The sequence below is a fragment of the Moschus berezovskii genome, chromosome 11, assembly GCF_049115385.1.
Source record: "Moschus berezovskii isolate FMDL1 chromosome 11, NW_MosBer_1.0, whole genome shotgun sequence".
NCBI classification, from domain to species: domain Eukaryota; kingdom Metazoa; phylum Chordata; class Mammalia; order Artiodactyla; family Moschidae; genus Moschus; species Moschus berezovskii.
In genome coordinates this window covers 8,598,963-8,617,685 of record NC_142470.1, presented here as the reverse complement: position 1 = coordinate 8,617,685, position 18,723 = coordinate 8,598,963, and the positions used below count along the sequence as shown (strand labels likewise).

The 18,723-nt window shown below is 59.0% G+C and overlaps 2 protein-coding genes across 5 annotated transcripts in view; one reads left to right on the top strand and one right to left on the bottom strand.

Moving 5' to 3' along the window:
* LRSAM1 (leucine rich repeat and sterile alpha motif containing 1) overlaps nt 1-1,723 on the top strand; it is a 34,364-nt gene extending 32,641 nt beyond the window's left edge. For all 4 annotated transcript variants that reach the window (XM_055400940.2, XM_055400939.2, XM_055400941.2 and 1 more), the window contains 2 exons: nt 17-153; nt 1,061-1,723. In XM_055400940.2, coding sequence (XP_055256915.2) covers nt 17-153; nt 1,061-1,186 — 263 coding nt within the window. In that variant the 3' untranslated portion in view covers nt 1,187-1,723. The remainder of the gene's footprint in view (nt 1-16; nt 154-1,060) is intronic.
* Nucleotides 1,724-3,142: 1,419 nt separating this feature from the next.
* Nucleotides 3,143-18,723, bottom strand: part of NIBAN2 (niban apoptosis regulator 2) — a 53,339-nt gene continuing 37,758 nt past the window's right edge. The window contains exons 4-14 of the mRNA XM_055400937.2: nt 16,515-16,620; nt 15,190-15,357; nt 9,706-9,821; nt 9,063-9,167; nt 8,806-8,968; nt 7,420-7,607; nt 6,555-6,710; nt 6,021-6,137; nt 5,787-5,894; nt 5,572-5,683; nt 3,143-5,141 (exon numbers count right to left, since the gene is read on the bottom strand). Of these exons, the coding sequence (XP_055256912.2) occupies nt 4,579-5,141; nt 5,572-5,683; nt 5,787-5,894; nt 6,021-6,137; nt 6,555-6,710; nt 7,420-7,607; nt 8,806-8,968; nt 9,063-9,167; nt 9,706-9,821; nt 15,190-15,357; nt 16,515-16,620 (1,902 nt within the window). The 3' untranslated portion in view covers nt 3,143-4,578. The remainder of the gene's footprint in view (nt 5,142-5,571; nt 5,684-5,786; nt 5,895-6,020; nt 6,138-6,554; nt 6,711-7,419; nt 7,608-8,805; nt 8,969-9,062; nt 9,168-9,705; nt 9,822-15,189; nt 15,358-16,514; nt 16,621-18,723) is intronic.

Sequence of the window (18,723 nt, the reverse complement as noted above, 5' to 3'; positions counted from 1 at the left end):
CTGTCTGTCCCCACAGAGCTGCTGAAGCCACCCGAGGGTGGGGTCCTGCCCACAGCTCCTGAGGAGCTGCCTGAGGCAGTGAGACCCTCAGCTCCCCCTGCAGAGCTGCTGGAGGTACAGACCTCAGAGTGTGTGGTGTGCCTGGAACGGGAGGTAAGTCTAGGGGTGACGGGCCCAACCCTCGGGGCCACCATCCTCACCCCCACCCACCTGCCAGCACCTGTCGCCCTCCTGAGCCTCTCCGCCACAGGTGATTCATTCTGCAGAGAGTTTAGAAATATGTTGTGTTCATTAGAAATTTTGGAAAATACAGGAAACTAAAATGACCTATGATCCCAGGACCTAAAACATGAGCAATGCTGACAGCATTTGCTGGGCCTTTTCTTTCTTTTACAGAAGAGTTTTTTAAATTCATCCAGGGAAATTTCCCGTCATTAAATATCAACAAAATTTTCTCTGGAGAGGTTTTTTTCAAAACTCTTAGTTTTAAAAACAAAATTAACAGCTGTTATAAAAAATTAAACAACATAACATATAAAACAAACCTGTTCCCTCCACCAGGTGATCCTACTTATAAAAGGTCACATGTTAACAGTTTGATTACCCCATGGTCTTTGCTGGCCCCAGGGAATGCCATGATATGGGGTTGGAGGAAGACTTGGTGGTTATTAATTTAACCAAACCCCTGCTCTGGGCCCCAGAGATGGCTTCCTGTCTCTCCTAAAAAGAGGAAATGCTGAGGCAAAGCATGGACACGTCCACGGCTTGTGATCCATAATGTTGGGGTCATTTTGAGGCAAAGTGCATAAAAATCCCTAAATTGGGAGCAGCCTGCACATCCTATAACAGCAGGACTGGTGAGACAGGCCATGGACCACACTCCCCCCAACCCTGAATGGCTGGTACAGAGGGCCGGGGCATGGAGCGTGTCCAGGGAGGGAGGTGGCATCCTGTGATGGACGGGGAATGGAGTCTGACGACCGTGCGGTCAAATCTTCGGGGGAAGGACGGGGCACCGGCCAGGCTGGGGCCCCGACGCTCCTGCTCTCCATCCCCCCAGGCCCAGATGATCTTCCTCAACTGCGGCCACGTCTGCTGCTGCCAGCTGTGCTGCCAGCCCCTGCGCACCTGCCCGCTGTGTCGCCAGGACATCACCCAGCGCCTCCGCATCTACCACAGCAGCTGAGCGCTGGCCTCTGCCACCCTCGGACCTGGGGCTCTGCTCCCTCCTATTCCCCACGGGCTGGTCCGGCCCACCCCCTGTCCTAGGCCAGGTGGAGACAGGAGCATTTCTGCCCAAGGACTGAGCAGTTTAAATCCTGTAGAGGGGTGGGGGGACCCCTCGCTGCAGGACCACAGGGACTAGGGTGGGAGCAGCGGAAGTCACAACCCCTCCTGGAGCCTCGGTGTCCTCCTCAGGGGAACCCGGGCAGCGCCATCCCACTCAGCAGGGGTGGTGGGAGCCCTGACCCAGGGCATGGGCGGCCACTGCAACCTTTCCTGGGATTGACTGGCCAGAAGGTGTTCAGCGTGGGCCTGGTGCCCCGAGCGACGTCAGCCCCCCCTGGCCTCCCTCCCTGCTGCCCCGCACCCACCACCCACCCCTGAGCTCTGGGCCCTTCTATTCCACAGACTTGTACCTTCTCTCCCCACGCAGCTTAGGAGCAGACCCTGAGCTTCAAAGACCTGAAGCAGGAACATCAATAAACCCATCTCCAACCTGCTCCTCCCGAGTCATCACTGGCCCTGGTGGAGCCCAGGGAGGGGGGAAGTGGGGGTGAGGTGTGTGAAGTTACCCACACCTCCCTTTTGCAGGTGGAGAGACCGGACCCAGGAGGAGACAGGCTTGGAAAGTCCTCGGAGCAGGTGGGGCCGTGTGGGCCGCCTTGTGTGCTGTGTAACCATTATCCCAGACCAGGGGGCCCGGGGCCCTGCAACTGGGACAGAAGCATCTTGACTCCGAACCCGTGCAGTTGTGCAGGTCACTCACTGCACAAGTCCAAAGGGAGCGGTGCTCCTTGTGCTTGCAGCCGAGCTGAACTTGGTCTTGCGTTTTGGGGCAGATCATTTTGAGCCAAGGGCAGCTTTCTCTCTGGGCTAGAGGCAGGCCTGCTGGGGTGCCTGGGCTCTGCCTCCAGGTTACTCGGACCCTGGCCAGCCTTCCAGGCCCTATGTCCCCACCTGTTCAGTGAGGGACCGTAGGGGGCCCTAACCCAGGCCGGCAGCCACCAGGGGGCACTGTGGCCTCATCCTGGGCCCCGCGTGAGAGCTGGTGGGAGGCAGGGCCAAGCCCTCTCTCCCTGCCTCACTGACCCGGTCAGTCCTGTGGCTGAGACAGGTGACAGCCCCTTGTGGACAGAGTCCTGCTTTCCAGGTTCTCCCCCACCCCACACCCTCCTGAGCTCCGCTAAGAGGGGAGATGGCAGCCTGAGATGGGCAGGGCCACATTGCAGAGCGGGGCATTTGGCGGGTCTCCTTGAACCCTCACGAGTCCCCTTTTTATAGGTGAGCAGCCTGAGGCTGGGTTTGGTGACTTGCCAAAGTCAACAGCAAGACCCGGCTTGAGCCCTGGTTTTCTCACCTCCGCCCTTGTTGACGGACCTTCGGCCACCATCCCCCATCCCCCAAGGTGCCCACCCAGCAGGGGCAGCCTGTCCCCATGACCCAGAAGCTCTGCCCAGGCTCCCCGCCCCACTGGGCCTCAGCTTACACACTGGTGTGATGATGGTGCCCGTCCCCCAGAGGTTACCTCATCCTGCAGGTAGGGCGCACAGCCCACGGCAAGCACGCAGGAGTGCTCGCCTTGTGAGCAGGAGTCTAAACATGGGCGTCACTGTTTGGATCCAGTGTGAGCCCGCCCACCACGGCCGTAAAGCAGCTGCCCTTCCCGTCGCCCGGAGTTGCCAGAGGCCCACCCTGCACAGACCCTTGGCAGAGGAAGCTGTCTGAGCTGCCATCAGGCTAGTCACCCACCTACTGTGCCCCTCCTCACTGGGCCTCAGTTTTCTCCTCTGGAAAATGGGTTCATAGGAGCACTCTGGTCATGTGCTCCTGTAAGCGACCAGCCCCGAAAGTCAAGGTGCACAGGTCCATCTCCAGCCCAGATCTCCCACCCAGCCAGCATCACACAGGGGCCACTGGCTTTAAATAAAGCATTTTATTGATTAGTAGAAGCTTAAACAGTTTGCATAATATTTTCAATACAATATCTGGGAAGGATGATTGGGAAGTCCCAAGAGAAGGCACCAGAGGAAAGCGTCTTCAGACGGAATGTATTGGTGGAAGAGGTTAGTTCGGCGTTGAGATTGGGGCTGGGGGGGACTCAAAGGGGGTCCCTGAGCGCCAGCCAGCGCCGCACGTCCTGTGGGTCCCAGGCTCTGGCCCAGGAAGCAGATCCAGGGGATGGGAGATGCAGGGCTGGGGGGGCGGTGAGAGGACCCTGAAGGAGTAGGCTTCTGCCCTACCTGCCCTCCAAAGCAGCAGAAGAGAGGGCCTGGGAAAACCAGGTGGCCCCAGCCCCTGGGGATGACCTCGGCTTAACGCTCACCCTCAGGAAGAAGGAGCTGAGGAGTGGGGAACACCTGGGCCATATGAACAGCCCTGGGGTTGTCAGGGTGTGGTGCATTAGAGCCCCAGCCCACCCCAAATGCTCGTGGTGTTCTGGGGCACCATGGCCCCTCCCCTGGCCCCTCCCGAGCCCTGCCAGCTCCCTCGGGGGACAGCGTGTACCTTGGAAGTGGCCCACGGAGAAGACAGCGTCCACACCCGCCCAGGCCTGCCACTGAGCAATGTCCCCACCCCCAGCCCAGCCAGACAGAGGGACTCCTAGAGACTAGACCCCAGTAAGTGGAGGTGAGCAGAGTCTCAGCTTCCAGCAACCCTCCAAGTGCACCCCACCCACCCCGCCAGCAGTATCTCTGCAGAGGTCACCCCTTCCTTCCCTCAGACACGTCCTCTCCCCAGACCAGCACGTTCCAGGCCTTTCCCGTTCCCACCTCACCTCGAGAGGCAGCCCTCCCCCAGGATCCCCCCGCCTCAAGACCTTCTTGCATGTCCCTTCACCTGGGGTGGGAGAGCCAGGCCAGAGTCCACTCCAAAACTGGCCTCAAGGGCCCAGAGACGGGCCTCGGCACTCGGGCCTCCTGGTTCTAACAGGCCTCCTCGGTGATGGGAGAAGCGAGGCGGTGGATGCGGCTCTCACTGCCCTCCTTCCACGGATGGCAAGACCCACCAGGGGAATGGGCCGCAGAGGCAGGCAAGCAGGGAGGGCGGACTCAGGGAGCCAGGGCAGCTGAGTGCTCCCAGCCCCCATCTGTGCCTGGCCCCCCTCCCCCCAGGAGCAGGAAAGCCGCGATCATCCCACAGAAGAGAAAACAGAGCAACCAAGTGTGACCAAACCCATAAAGTGACTCAAGTGGGCCTATCCCCGCCCAGCCCCCTCGGTGCCACACCAGCCCTGCCCCCCCCCGCCCCGCCCGGAAGGCACAGATCCCGTGCTCCCTGCCCAGAGCCCGAGCCAGGGCCCCGGAGGGAGTGGCCCATGTGCTGTGTCCAACAGAGGCTCCGGGGGCGACCTGCCTAGAACTCGGTCTGCACCCCCGCACTGTCCTCGGTGGTGGTGTGGATTGGGGGGCGGCCGCCTGGGCCGGACACCTGCTCGCCAGTCTCCTGGTCGCTGGGCTTGGGAGGCTCGAGGCCCACAAGCTTTTCAGACGGGAGCTGCCGGAGGGGTGAGGCGGGCGGTGAGGTGGCCTCGGGGGCCAGCCCGGGCTGGGGGCTCTCCTGCACGGGGGCCCCGTTGAGCAGGGGGCCGGCCAGCGGGGGGCTCTCGGCCCGCAGATCCCCGGCCAGCAGGCCGCGGAGCTCGGTGACGCCGTCCAGGGACGAGGGCGACGGCGGCTCAGGGGCAGCCTCGAAGGGCAGCCCCGCGTCCTCGTCCTGCACCACGGACACCACCTGCTTGGCACGCCGGCGCTTCTCCGAGAGGGGGGCTGCTTCCTGGACGCCGGGGCCCCCGTACTCCTCGCCCCAGTCGATGGGCGCGCCCTCGGCCAGCAGGTGCAGGTTGGGGTCGCTGCTGTGCATGACCACGCTGTCGCGGTACAGGTTGTGTTTCCTCTGCACGGCGGCCTCCTTCACGGCTGCGGGACAGCAGGGGGCGACGGGGCACTGAGTGGGGGCGCTGTGTGACCCCCCACGGCGCGACGCGCGTCACAGGCCCTCAGCCTGAGTGGGTGGTGCGACCGGATGAAGCTTCTTTGAGGCTTCAGCACGGAAGCAGGGGGTGGGACCCTGACCCCCATCACCCGCCTGACACTCCCCAGAGTGCCAAGGACTCTCAAAGAAACAGGCACAGGGACGCGACGCTGCCCCCCGGCCCATACCACGAACAGTGGGCCCACCACAGCCCTCGGCCTAAGTCTCCCCTTTGCAGCTTAGCTGACCCCACCAGGAAGCCTCTGGGCGCCTCCTCCGCCGCCCGCCAGCAGTGGAGCCCTAACAGGGACCACATGGCAGGCCAGCCCCATCTGGCGCTGCACCCACCCGCCCCCAGAGGCCGGCGGCACTGACCCTGGAGGATGTCCTTCATGACCGTCTGCAGGACCACCTCCTCGTACGTGTTCTCCACCAGGATGAACCTGGCAAAGTCCTCGAAGATCAGCTCCTGGAACCGGGACAGCTCCTGCCGGCCGGGCGGGTGTAGGGGCAGAGACAGGGCTGGTCAGGGCTGCGGGTCAGGCTCTGGGCGGGGGGCAGGGGGCAGGCGGGAGTGGAGGGCTGCTCACCGACTTGCAGGTGGGCGCCAGCTTCTTGAGCAGGAATGGGATGGTAATCTGCAGCAGCGCCTCCCGGAAGAAGCGCTTCCGCACAGTGCTGCTGTCGTAGTCGTATTTCTGCCAGGAACGAGGGGCCGGGGCGTGGGGAGCTCCGGGTCAGGGGGCTCCATCAGCTCCCCCATCTCACCCAGGCCCCCATCTCCCTCCCAGGGTAGAGGGGCAGGGCCTGGCCAGCCGGCTCACCTTCAGCACCCGCTCCAGGATGCGCTGGATGGACTTGCACAGCTCCTCCTTGGTGGGCCCCTTCCCCAGCTCCTGGTGCAGCAGGGTCTCGAAGGTGTACACAGCGTTGTCCATTTGCTGGAGGCGGAGTGTACCACAGGGCATGTGAAGGTGTGCCCCCCTGGGGAGGAGGGGTGCCCCCCGGGAGGAGGGGTGCCCCCCTGGGAGGAAGGGGTGTCCAGGTACTCAGACACCCCTTCACTAGCTCACTCCTATGCTGACTGTCTAGAGCACTGGCTAACTGCCAGGCACCAGCGCCAACTCCCCTTGCCCCAGGGGAACAGAGGGTCTGGGCCCTGTGGGAAGGAGTTTAAGGAGCCAGGAGGGCTTCCTGGAGGAAGTGGTCTCTGAGGCCCAAGAGGTGAGTCTGACTTAGCCAGGTGGACAGAGGGACAGGCATCCAAACAGATCCAAGAGCATGGCCAAGAGACCGGAGCAGGAGAGAACATGCAGGATTGCGGGGAGAGCCAGGGCGCAGGCAAGCCCTGTGCCCACCTCGCGCATGTGGATCTGGGCTCGCTGCTTGAACACAGACACGCTGGACACGTCAAAGCGCTGCTGCAGCCCGTCGAGCCGCAGCGGCTCCATCTTCTCATAGCAGCTGTGCATCTTGAGGGGGTGGTATGCCAGCTGGGACAGCTTCTCCATGTACTGCAGGGGGGCAGCGACACACGAGGGACCTGAGCTGGGGCTGCCGGAGGGGCCGGGCAGCCCCCACAGGCCCTGGGCCCCCTGAGTCCAGCCCCCAGGGCTGGCACTGGCACCGGGGAAGGCCATCCGGGGGTGGTGATCACCAGGGAAAGCGCTGGAGGACTGGGACTGGAAGGACGAGGATCTGCAGGCAGGGGAGGGGTACGGCAGCACCGCGTGTGCAGCCAGGCTGGCCTGAGTGCTGGGCAACCCTGGGCAAACCACTCACCATCTCTGGGCCTTGGTTTCCTTGGCCTCCAAATCTGGAGATGGGTTTTTGTGATCTCCAGGGTCCTCTATGGTTCTCAAAGTCTATGATTATTATTGTCAATGGAACTCCTCGGTGCAGGGTGGAGAAGAGGCTAAGATCACAGGGCCAATTCTATCTGCCAGACCTGACAATTAAGTGGGGTTCCAGGCAGTTGACTACCCTAACATGGGGTCTGTGGAAGGCCGTTCAACCCAAGAATCAGCTAACTCAGAAGTGACAGGGGCCAACTCCATCTGTGAGGGGCACAAAAATGGCATCTATGGACGTGCCCAGCTCCACGCCTCCTCCAGATCCTCTGTTCACAGGTTATGCCCAGGAGGGAAAGGGCCTGCCCTCATCACAGTGGGAGCCTGATGGGGGCCAGACCAGACCCAAAACCAAACCCAGGGCCCATCTCACCTCGCCCAGCTTGTCGATGCCACCCTCGTTGATGACGTTCAGGTTCATGTCGGTGACTTCCTTGAAGAAGACGTCCCGCACTTCTGTGAAGCCCTGGCTGGTGGGCACCATGAGGGCCTCCAGGATGGATGGGATGTAGGGCTGGACGTGGTTCCGGACACAAACCTCCGCCTTGGGGAGAATGGAGGCTGCGCCGAGGGCGCTGGTTAGCGGATGGCACCCCCAGTGCAAGCCCCACCGTCCCAGGTCCCTAGGCTAGAGGCAGGCGGCTGTGTCATTCTTTAGAGAAGACCACTGGTGACAACATGAGCAAAGGGAAGGGTTCTTGAGGAATGGTTAACAGTGGAGCACAGATACCAAGGCATTCTCAGAGCAGATCCTCAAATTCCTGAAACTATGACGTCAAGAAACGAAGAAAACGACCATGTAAAGGTCTCAAGGTCAGCAGTCTTTCCATTTAGCTGGAGGAAGAGAAAACTCATCTTTGGAGGCCGGAGCGGGATATTGCTCCTTTGTTTTTTTAAAAAAATGAAAAACACCCCAGTGGATTCAAGGAGCCTCTGGGTTGTGCAAACCCTGAGCCCAAATTCTGCTCTGGCTCAGCCTAAACTGTGGAAAAGGCAGCCTCCCCCAGGCAGAGACCATCTCTAAGAGGTTCCACCAAGGCATTTTCACCCAAGGGTGTTCTGACGTCCCTCCTCCTCCCCTGTCCGGCTAACGCTGTTTGTTCCACACGGTAAATGTCAACTCAGTGTCCTCCCCAGCTCACACCAAGGACAACTGGTAGAGAGTAACTCTCGGGGAACTGATGGCCGCCACACCCGTGGCCAGGGATGTGGGGTGGGGGGACAGTGACCAAAGGATCCTACCAGGCTCAGGACAGAAAGCAGCACCAGCTGACCTGGGAAAGGCCAGGCAGGCTCAACGTGGGTCACCCGAAGCCCAGATAATGTTGCTAAAATGGCCCGTGGTAAATCTGATTGCCCGAAGAGGAACAGAAGGCTGGAGCCGCCTAACATCACTTGGGTCACCAAGATCTGGGTCTATAGAGACAAAAGCCACCTGGGACTTTCCCAGTGATCCAGTGGTTAAGGCTTCCTGCAGTAGAAGCGCACATTCGATCCCTGATCAGGGAACTGAGATCCCACTGGCTGCACCATGAGGCCCAAGAAAGGAAATAACAGCCACCAAACGACTCACAGGGGTTGGAAGAACAAGGGCTCAGATTTCACTCTGGCTTCCAAAAAATAATCAATGAATCAAGTCACCGCTGTGACATGTACATGGATCCCTGAAAGAGGCAGGAGGGAGGCCCTGACCCCCAAAGGGCGGGAGGTACCAGCATGCCCGCCCAGTGATGACAACCAGAGCAGGCGGCCTGCCTACCTCGGATCTTGCTGGCCAGGTGCTCCTTGGAGGTGATGATCTGGTCCATGTCGGTGCGGATGACTGCCTCCATGGCCGGCCGGGTCAGCTGCAGCTTGGATAGCACCGCCTCAAAGCGTGCCTTGGCCTGTTCGTATACCATGCGGTACACAGCATCTGAGATCTGTGGGCAGGGCATCGGCGCCAGTGTCAGCGTCGGGCTGGGGGAGCCGGGCAGCCGTGGGTGCCCCCCCCACTCCCGAGCCCAGGCCGCCCACCTGGATCCACTGCCGCTGCCGCTCCTGCGGTTTCCCCTTCAGCCGGGGCACCAGCTCTGCCTTCAGCTCCGGGCCCAGCTCCTCCATCACCAGGTTACTCAGGATCTGAGGCCGGGAGGCAGGGGCAGGGTTTGGAGCGTGCCCAGCCCCTCTCCATGTCCCGGCAAACCCAGCCACTCAAGCCCCTTTCAAAGCAGCCCTTTGCTCCATGTCCCCACTGCCCTGTCTCCCGAGCATCCTTCCCAGAAGCCCCGGATGATCTGCGTGGCTGTCCTGCAGGATCCAACAGGGGCCCCAGCTCAGGACCTCTGCACACGTAGCCTCCCCATCTAGAATACTCCCCCAGCCCCCCTTGCTGGCACATGGACATCGAATGTGTTTCTCCCGCTAGACAGAGGGCTCCCTAGGGGCCCAGACTGTGCCCCTGTTTTTCTTAGCGGCACCCAGCCCCTAGTCCAGGGTCGGTGCCCAGGTAACAACTGAACAAAAATAACCACCTGCGTGGCCCACCTCAGCCCCTACCCCCATCCGAACCTAAACGTCGTCTGGGTCCAAACCTGCAGCCAGTGCCCCGGGGCCCTGCCGGCGTGCTCAGTCCACCCTCCGGGCCCTGGGTGGACTTCCGCAGCCTCCCCAGCCTCACCTGAACCTCGTTCCCACACAGCATCTCCCAAGTGCCATAGAGCTCCTTGGACTGGCGGTACATGCGGATGGCGTCTGTGAACGCGGGGCCCTCCACCTTGGAGTCTTCAGGGATCCCTGCCCGGGGAGAGGGACGGATGGAGGAGGTTGGCAGGATGGCCCCCGCCTGAAGCCCCCACCGCTCTTGCAGTAACGGCGACAGGAGAGGCTGCAGTGACAGTTAACAGCAGTAACAATCCGCCAGCAGCAGCGAGACAACCCTCATCTCCTTAAACCCTCCCACCAGCCCAAGACGTGGGCGCTGTCGCTGCTTCTGCTTTCACAGATGAAGAAACAGGTTCCAAGGTCAGGCCACTGCCAAGGGGCCAAGGCCAGCGAGTGGCAGAGCCAGGACCACTGGGGGAACCCTCCCTCCCCCCCACCAGGAGAGGCCTCGAAACACAGCAGAGAGGGTACCAGAGACGCCCAGAGACCCTCCCTCCATCAGGGGCCTGCACACTCCCCCCACAGAGGGCCAGATGGTAAATGCGCTCAGCTTTGCAGGCCGGTGACCTCCATCCCAGCCATTCCACCCGCTGCCGTAGCAGGAAAGTTAGTGCAGACAGGGTGTGAACAAACGGGCCAATAAAACTGGATTTACTCAGACAGGTGATGGGCCCAATTTGGCTCCCTGGCTGTCATTTGCCAAGCCTTGTGGAAGATCATCGAACCCTAAAGGGCCTCAGTGTTCCCTTCTGAACAGTGGGAACAGTGACTAGCCTGGCCTCACACACCCACTGAGGGGCTTCAGGGACCACAGTGTGGACTGGGAAGGCCAGGGCCCGGCTGCAGGCCTGGTGGGCACTCCCTGCATCAGGAACTGCAGCCCCAACTGGCTCCTGGGACCCTGGGTCCGCCGCGCCCACCGCGGGGCACCTGGGAGACTAGAACACCTTTCTACTGCTTCTGTTAGAGGAGGTGGCAGTGGGGGCCCAGAGGAGTCTGCCCGCCTCCCCCGTGCTGACCAGGGGGTTGTTGAACAAAACGTGGACCTCCGCCTGGGTGCTGGAGAGCCAGGCTGCAGGAAGTTGCAACATCCGACTTAGGGAAGATGTGGTTAAACACCTCGGAGCCTGGCAGGAGGCGGCTCCCTGCCTGGCCTTGTGCCTCTGACCGCTGCGTCCCCAGAGCCAAACAGCAGCCAGGGTCTCTAAAGTCCCAGCTCCCACTGTGATGACTATGGGCTGAGTCACCCCCACAGAGCAAAAGCCCCTCTCTGGCGTGGAGAGGGCCTCTCCTCCCATCATCCGGGTGACCCAGGAATCACTGCCATTCAGGACTAGAGGGGGGTTCAGACAAATAGGCCTGGGAGCCAGCCTGGCAGAGGCAGCTCCCAGGACTGGGATGGGGCTGTGAGCATTTCAGAACTTGCATCCAGGAGGGAGCGACGGGGGCAGAGCAAGAGGGTCCCACTGAGCCGTGGGGTGGGTGCTACCCAGCTGGGCTGGGGAAGGAAGCAGGCTTAAGGAGGGGGACACTGTCTCCCAGAAACCAGGTTTTGCCTAGAAAATCTGGCTGTGTGTTATACACGCAGCCTCTCTCATGCACGGGTATTTGCATTCTGCAGACAGCAAGCCAGGTGTGCTGGGCAGGGGCCGCTTTCCAGGTGGCAGGATGGGCTGGGCAGCAGCAAGGAGGCAGCTGACACCCCAGGCTCTGGCCGGTCAGACGTGCAGCCTGAAACCCTCAGGACATCCCTACTCTGCACACCGAGGGGCTGAGTCAAAGTGAGGGTGGCCCCTCCTGAGCCCTCCCCCTGAGTCTGGCTGTTGGGGACCGACTCGTGTCCCAACAAAGTGCTGCGCTGAAGTCCTGACCCCCAGCTGCTCCGAAAGGAGCCGGGTCTGGATTCAGAAACTTAGGTGCGTGCGTGTGCGTGCTCAGTCACTTCAGTCGCGTCTGACTCTGCGTGACCCCGTGGTCTATAAACCCACCAGGCTCCTCTGTCCACGGGCTTCTCATTCCCTCCTCCAGGGGATCTTCCCGACCAGGGACTGAACACACATCTCCTGCACCTCCTGCACTGGCAGGAGGGTTCTTTACCACTGGCGCCCCCTGAGAAGCCAGGGACTTAGGTAATTAAGTTAAAGGGAGGGGATGAGGCCGGGCCCTGGTCCAATGACTGGTGTCCTTATAAGAAGAAATCTGGACAAAGAAACAGGGCACACACAGAGCAGGGACTATGCGATGACCCCAGGGAGACTCCGGCTGCTTCCTAGTCAAGGAGACTCAGAAGAAAACAACCCTGCTGACACCTGGATGTGGGGTTTCCAGAGTCCAGAACTGTGCAAAAGCTAACTTCTTACTGTTGAAGCCACCCAGGCTGTGGCCCTTGTTTATGGCAGCCCCCGGTAGGCTGAGGCTGAGACCCCACACGTTTTCCCACACGTAGCTCTCAGAGGGGCCAGCAGCTCTCAAGGCCCAGGGAGGCAAAGTCACACAGTCGCTAGAGGGTGGTCGCCCCGGGTTGGAATCTGGGCCCAGCGACTCCAGCGAGACCTGGAGCCTTCCTGCCCGCCCGTGGGGTCCTCGGGGTCAGGCTGAGAAAGGAAGCGGCACTCCTCAGTCCCGTAGAGGAGGCGGGACGACAGGCAGACAGGAAGATGCCTTGACCTCAGCACCCCCGGCCCACCCTGAAGCCCAGCTCAGCGCCCCTGCTGCCCCCAGCTGCTCCAGGAATGCAGGATGTGAGGGGGACCCTGGACGAGCTGGCGTCCACCCAGCTTGGCCTCCTCCCCCCGCCCCCACTTCCTGGCAGCCCCCGGAATGAGCAATTCCAGGCCCCACAAATTCCAGACCCAGCCTCTGAGGAAGCCGAGAACTTTCCCACAGTTCTGGGGCGGGTGGGGGGAGGGGGAGGCTCCTCTGAAACCTCCCCGTCAGCTCCTGACCCTGAGTTGCAGGACGCCCCTGATCCCCACCCGACCCCAGCAGCTCTCCCCTGGCCTCCCCGCCTGCCCACAGACCCACACCCACCCCCTCAGCCTCCCAGCTGAGTGCTCGCTATGTGCCAGGCACAGGGCCAAGAGTTCGACCCAGGACCCGCCCGCTGATTCCTCCCCATAATCTAGCAATCTGGTTGATCACAGCCACCACTGTGCACATAGGGAAATGAATGGCGGCCCTTCTCCCTGCTGGTCGGTCCCCACCCAGCCTGGCCTGGGGTCACCTGGCCAGGTCTCCCATTAGCCTTGGAAACCTAGAGATGGAGGGGCCTGGGCCAGGGATGAAGCAGGGGGAGGGAGCGGGGAGGAGGAAGGGAGGAGCAAAGGTACCCCGGGCCAGGCGGTCAGAGCCCAGATCGCCATGCCCAGTCTCGGCCCCTCAGCCCCCAGGGACCTGGAAACAGGAGGCCCTTTGTGGGCGGCAGGGTTGGCCTGACCGAAGACCTGGTTCCTGCCGCGCAGCAGATTCCAGCCGGGGCAGAGGCGGCCCTGGAGAGTGGAGAGGACAGAGGACAGGTGAGGTGAGCCAAGTCACTGCACGGCTCGCCTCTCAGCGTGGGTGCCCATGGCCCGGCCTCCAAGTGGAGCTGTGCCCGAGGTGCGCTGGCAGCCAGGGAGGGCGGAGCAGGGATGGGGAGGGGGCAGGGGGAAGTCACCAGGAGGGAAGTTCAGGGTCTGGGACAGGGTTGTTCCTCCCCCAGGGGCAGAAAGCCCCTCGTCCCCCACACCCTCCCACCAAGAGACAATCAAGCCTTTCTGATCAAACTCCTCTGAGCCTCACGAGGCCCTCCAGACCTGACCCCAGTGCCCCACCAGTCCCATTTCCGGGCACCCGCTCCCAAGTTCAGGCCCTCACGCGTCCTCCTCTAAAGTGCCTCCACGCCAGGCCTCCCTTCATGCTCACTGAGACCCCTGTCTGGAACACGCCTCCCTCTGTTCTAGAATCATGCATCCTTCAGGCCTCAGCTGAGCCACTGCCTCCTCAAGGATGCCGCCCTCAGCAACCCCTCCTCCCATCCAAGCTCTGCAACCCCCCAGTATAGACACACCCTCCAAGATCCCGGGAGGCTCCCACCCAGCACCTAGCAGAGTCCTGACTCATCACCCCCTGGTGCCCTCATCTGTTTAACACCTGTCCCCCTACCCCGAGGCTGCCGGCAGTGAGTAGGCAGGGACGAGGTCTTGCTTCCCTGTTGCGTTCTCAGCACCCAGCCCTGGGTCTGGCTCAGAGAAACACTGAAAGGTTTGTTGAATGAGTAAGTGAGCCGGAAGAGACCTTGTCACTTTACAGAAGAGAACGGGGCCCTGAGGGAGGAAGGGAAGTTCCTACACTACCAGGCAGGTCAGTGATAAGAAAGAAACGACACCATAAAAAAATCTTTACCAAGAACTGTGAATCCTCCCAAGCCCTCTCAGACACAGGGAAAAATATTATCCCCATTTTACAGAGGTTCCAAGAGGTACGTTGGCCTCCTAAGATCATGTTGCGGGAAAGTGGCAGAATCAGGGTTTTTATTCTGTGATTCAGGAGCTCAACAACCGCATCCCTCTGGAAACAATTTCCTATATTTTTTTCTCAGCGTCACAGAACAGTCTTCATCAAGGGAGAGGGTTAAGGGCAGCATGACCAAGGTTTCCAAAAACCAGAAGGAAAAGTGGTGGTTGGTGGTTTAGTCACTAAGTCACGTCTGACTCTGTAACTCTACAGACTGTAGCCCTTCAGGCTCCTCTGTCCATGGGATTTTCCAGGCAAGAATACTGGAGTGGGTTGTCATTTCCTTCTCCAGAGGATCTTCCCCACCCAGGGATTGAACCTGGGTCTCCTGCATTGCACGCAGATTCTTTACCAACCGAGCCACCAGGGAAGGTCAACTGAGCCACCAGGGAAGTTAAGGGGAAAAAGTCCGTCTAGTCAAGGCCATGGTTTTTCCAGTAGTCATGTATGGATGTGAGAGTTGGACTATAAAGAAAGCTGAGCACCGAAGAATTGATGCTTTTGAATTGTGGTGTTGGAGAAGACTCTTGAGAGTCCCTTGGACTGCAAGGAGATCAAACCAGTCCATCCCAAAGATCAGTCCTGAGTGTTCATTGGAAGGACTGCTGTTGAAGCTTGAATCTCCAATCCTTTGGCCACCTGATGCAAAGAACTGACTCATTGGAAAAGACCCTGATGCTGGGAAAGATTGAAGCCGGGAGGGGAAGGGGATGACAGAGGATGAGATGGTTGGATGGCATCACTGACTCAATGGACATGAGTTTGAGTAAACTCCGGGAGTTGGTGATGGACAGGAAGCCTGGCGTGCTGCAGTTCATGGGGTTGCAAAGAGTCCGATGTGACTGAAATGAACTGAACTGACCATGGTTTCTAAAACCCCAGAAGGAAAAGGAAAACGGCTCATAGAGCAGGGGTGCCACACCACAGTCAGCCACTAGGTGTCACCACTCAGCAACGCACCCGGTAACCCGCTCCCAGCTCCCGGGGCCTCAAGGGGACGGCTCACCGTTGTTGCAGTGCCGGACGCAGTCCTGCAGGACGGCCTGCCACTTGTCCTGCTCGGCTTCCGTCATCATGCAGAAGTAGTAGTGACGCGCCGAAGGATGCCAGAGGATGAGCGGGAACTGCGTGGGGCACTTGAGGATGGGGGCAGAGCCCGATTTCGGGGTGGTCCCTGTGGAGACAGCACCCGCTGAGCGGCTGTCCTCCGTGACTTCCCTTGGCCAGAGGATGGCCAGCAGCTGACCCCTCGCCCTGTCCCTCCGGGTCCAGAGAGGGCTGGCCTGTCCCGGAAGGACCAGAGTCAATGGGGAGGCCGCTTCTCTCAGGCTCCACAGCTTGGCTAAGGGCCTGCCCCCCTGCCCCCTCCCAGCACCAATTCTTAGAGTTGGTAATGTGTCCACCTCCCTGGGGTCAGGTTCTAAACTCTATGCAGGAGACACAAATAACACAGAGGTGGAGTCCTCAGGGTCAAGGGCCAAGCATTACTGTCTTGGGTTTCCCTTCAAATTTCAGCTGCAGAAGCCAAAGGGTGGCTTAAATGTCCAAAGTAGGAGGGAAATGCAGGGGCAGGGGATACAGAATAAATAAAAGGGGATTTTTCTCTGTTTTGTCCGCATGGATATTCGAGATCCAGAGAAATAAGTGGTCCTGGGCTGTGACCTGGTCACTCCTGTTCATAAGAGGATAATGGCAGTTCTTCTTTAGGTCCTGGCTCTGGCTCCCTGTGCTGGGATCAACACACACACAGCACCTCGTGGGGTCTTCACAACACCCCAAGGTCAGCCCTCCCAGTGCAGGGGCTGGAATCCAGGAAAACCAGACTCCAGCTGAGTCCTTAATCACCAAGTCCCATACAGGGGCATCTCACTACCCCCTGGTCTCCTTTGGATCAGCTAAGAGGCGGACATGACTCCACACAGCTTCTGGGTGTCTCTGATGGGGTGGGGTCACCTAGGATGGCTCCCCACAAATGCAGCATTGACTTGGTGGTTTAAAAGGGGGCACCTGGATCATCTCCCAGAACCTCTCAGGGACCCAGGGAAGGGGCAGGGTACAGAGTGAGCCCTCTGCACAGCTGTGATCACCAGGCTCAGGAAGTGGGTGCTGGGTGGGACTCACACTGGTGTGGCCCCAATTCACTGGGTGACTTCAGGCAAACCCCTCTCCGGCCTCCCCTTGGAGGTTCAGGTTGTGCTGGGCACTTGCCACCAGCTCTAGCCCAGCTGCTCTTCCTGCAAACATGGAGCTTGGAGTTCCAGAACCAGGGATGCCCCCCACGCTCTCCGGCCAAATCCCTGGGCACTTGGCCTGGATGGGCGGTCCCTTTACCTGGTAAAGAGTTGCCAACAAGCTCCAAGTACTGGTCCAAAGAGGTGAGGATTTTGTAGCCCGCACTGTTGATGACAGCTCGGGGTGGGATCTGCCGCTCATAAGCCTGAGGAGGGGGCAAGAGAGATGGTGGAGGCAGCTACAGGGATGGCCAAGCCCAAACCCTATGTCTCTACTGGCTCCAGGGCCCCACTCAGCATTCCCTGCCCAAGACAGGGCGGAGGAGGAGGAGAGGAAGAGAAGAGAGAGAAAGGAGTTTGATCATTATTGTGACTGGAGGCACCATGGTGTCCTGAGCAGGACCCAGGCTCGGGGCTCAAATCCCAGCTTCACTAAGTACTATGTGTGTGATGTCAAGGATAACTCCTCCTGTGCTTTAGTTTGGGGTCCCTGGTGGCTCAGCGGTAAAGAATCCACCTGCCAATGCAGGAGGCGCTGGTTCAATCCCTGGGTCAGGAAGATTCCCCTGGAGAAGGAAATGGCAACCCACTCCAGTATTCTTGCCTGGAGAATCCCGTGGACAGAGGAGCCCAGCAGGCTATATGCCACTTAGCCACTAAGTAACAACAACATGCTTTAGTCTCCTCATCTATAAACCAGGGTGATAACAGTTCCTACCTCACAGGGCTCCCTAAGGACCCAGGGAGATCACTAGGTAATGTTTGGTACAGTGCCCGCTACAGCAAGGGGCAGTAAGCACTGCTGATGTGATTATGGCTGGGTTCGTCAAAAAGTTCGTTTGGGCTTTTCTGTAACATCTTACGGGGAAAAAACCTGAAAAAAACTTTTTGGCCATCCTAAGATTATCACCTTTTGATCACAATAAACTGTGGAAAATTCTGAAAGAGATGGGAATACCAGACCACCTGACCTGCCTCTTGAGAAACCTGTATGCAGGTCAGGAAGCAACAGTCAGAACTGTACATGGAACAACAGACTGGTTCCAAATAGGAAAAGGAGTACGTCAAGGTTATATATTGTCACCCTGCTTATTTAACTTCTATGCAGAGTACATCATGAGGAACGCTGGGCTGGAAGAAGCACAAGCTGGAATCAAGATTGCTGGGAGAAATATCAATAATCTCAGATATGCAGATGACACTACCCTTATGGCAGAAAGTGAAGAGGAACTCAAAAGCCTCTTGATGAAAGTAAAAGAGGAGCGTGAAAAGGTTGAATTGAAGCTCAACATTCAGAAAACAAAGATCATGGCATCTGGTCCCATCACTTCATGGGAAATAGATGGAAAAACAGTGGAAACAGTGTCAGACTTTATTTTTTTGGGCTCCAAAATCACTGCAGATGCTGATTGCAGCCATGAAATTAAAAGACGCTTGCTCCTTGGAAGGAAAGTTATGATCAACCTTGATAATATATTAAAAAGCAGAGACATTACTTTGCCAACAAAGGTCCGTCTAGTCAAGGCTATGGTTTTTCCCATGGTCATGTATGGATGTGAGAGTTGGACTGTGAAGAAAGCTGATCGCCGAAGAATTGATGCTTTTGAACTGTGGTGTTGGAGAAGACTTGAGAGTCCCTTGTACCGCAAGGAGATCCAACCAGTCCATTCTAAGGGAGATCGATCCTGGGTGTTCATTGGAAGGACTGATGCTAAAGCTGAAACTGCAATACTTTGGCCACCTCATGCGACGAGTTGACTCACTGGAAAAGACTCTGATGCTGGGAAGGGTTGGGGGCGGGAGGAGAAGGGGATGACTGAGAATGAGATGGCTGGATGACATCACTGACTCTGTGGACATGGGTTTGAGTGTACTCCGGGAGTTGGTGATGGACAGGGAGGCCTGGCGTGCTGTGATTCATGGGGTCACGGAGAGTTGGACACGACTGAGCAACTGAACTGAAGATTATCACCGCTGCTACGACTGCCTCCCCAAGGGGCAGCTATCACTAGCCTGGTGTTCGTTACCTACCAGGCACTGTGCCATGGGCCCCAAATGCTTCAGTTCACAGATTTCTCACAATCCAGAGGTGGGCACCATTACGAGCCCCGAGGTCACATAACTGGTAAGGAAGCCAACCTAAGACGTGAACCTGGCCTGTCGGCCTCTAGAGCCCAGGGCCTCTGATTACCCTGAACTGTCCACTACCTTTCTAGGTAAGAGCACCACACAAGGCCCCTTGGGAGGAGAATATATACATTGGAAGGACTGATGCTGAAGCTCCAATACTTTGGCCAGCTGACAGTAAG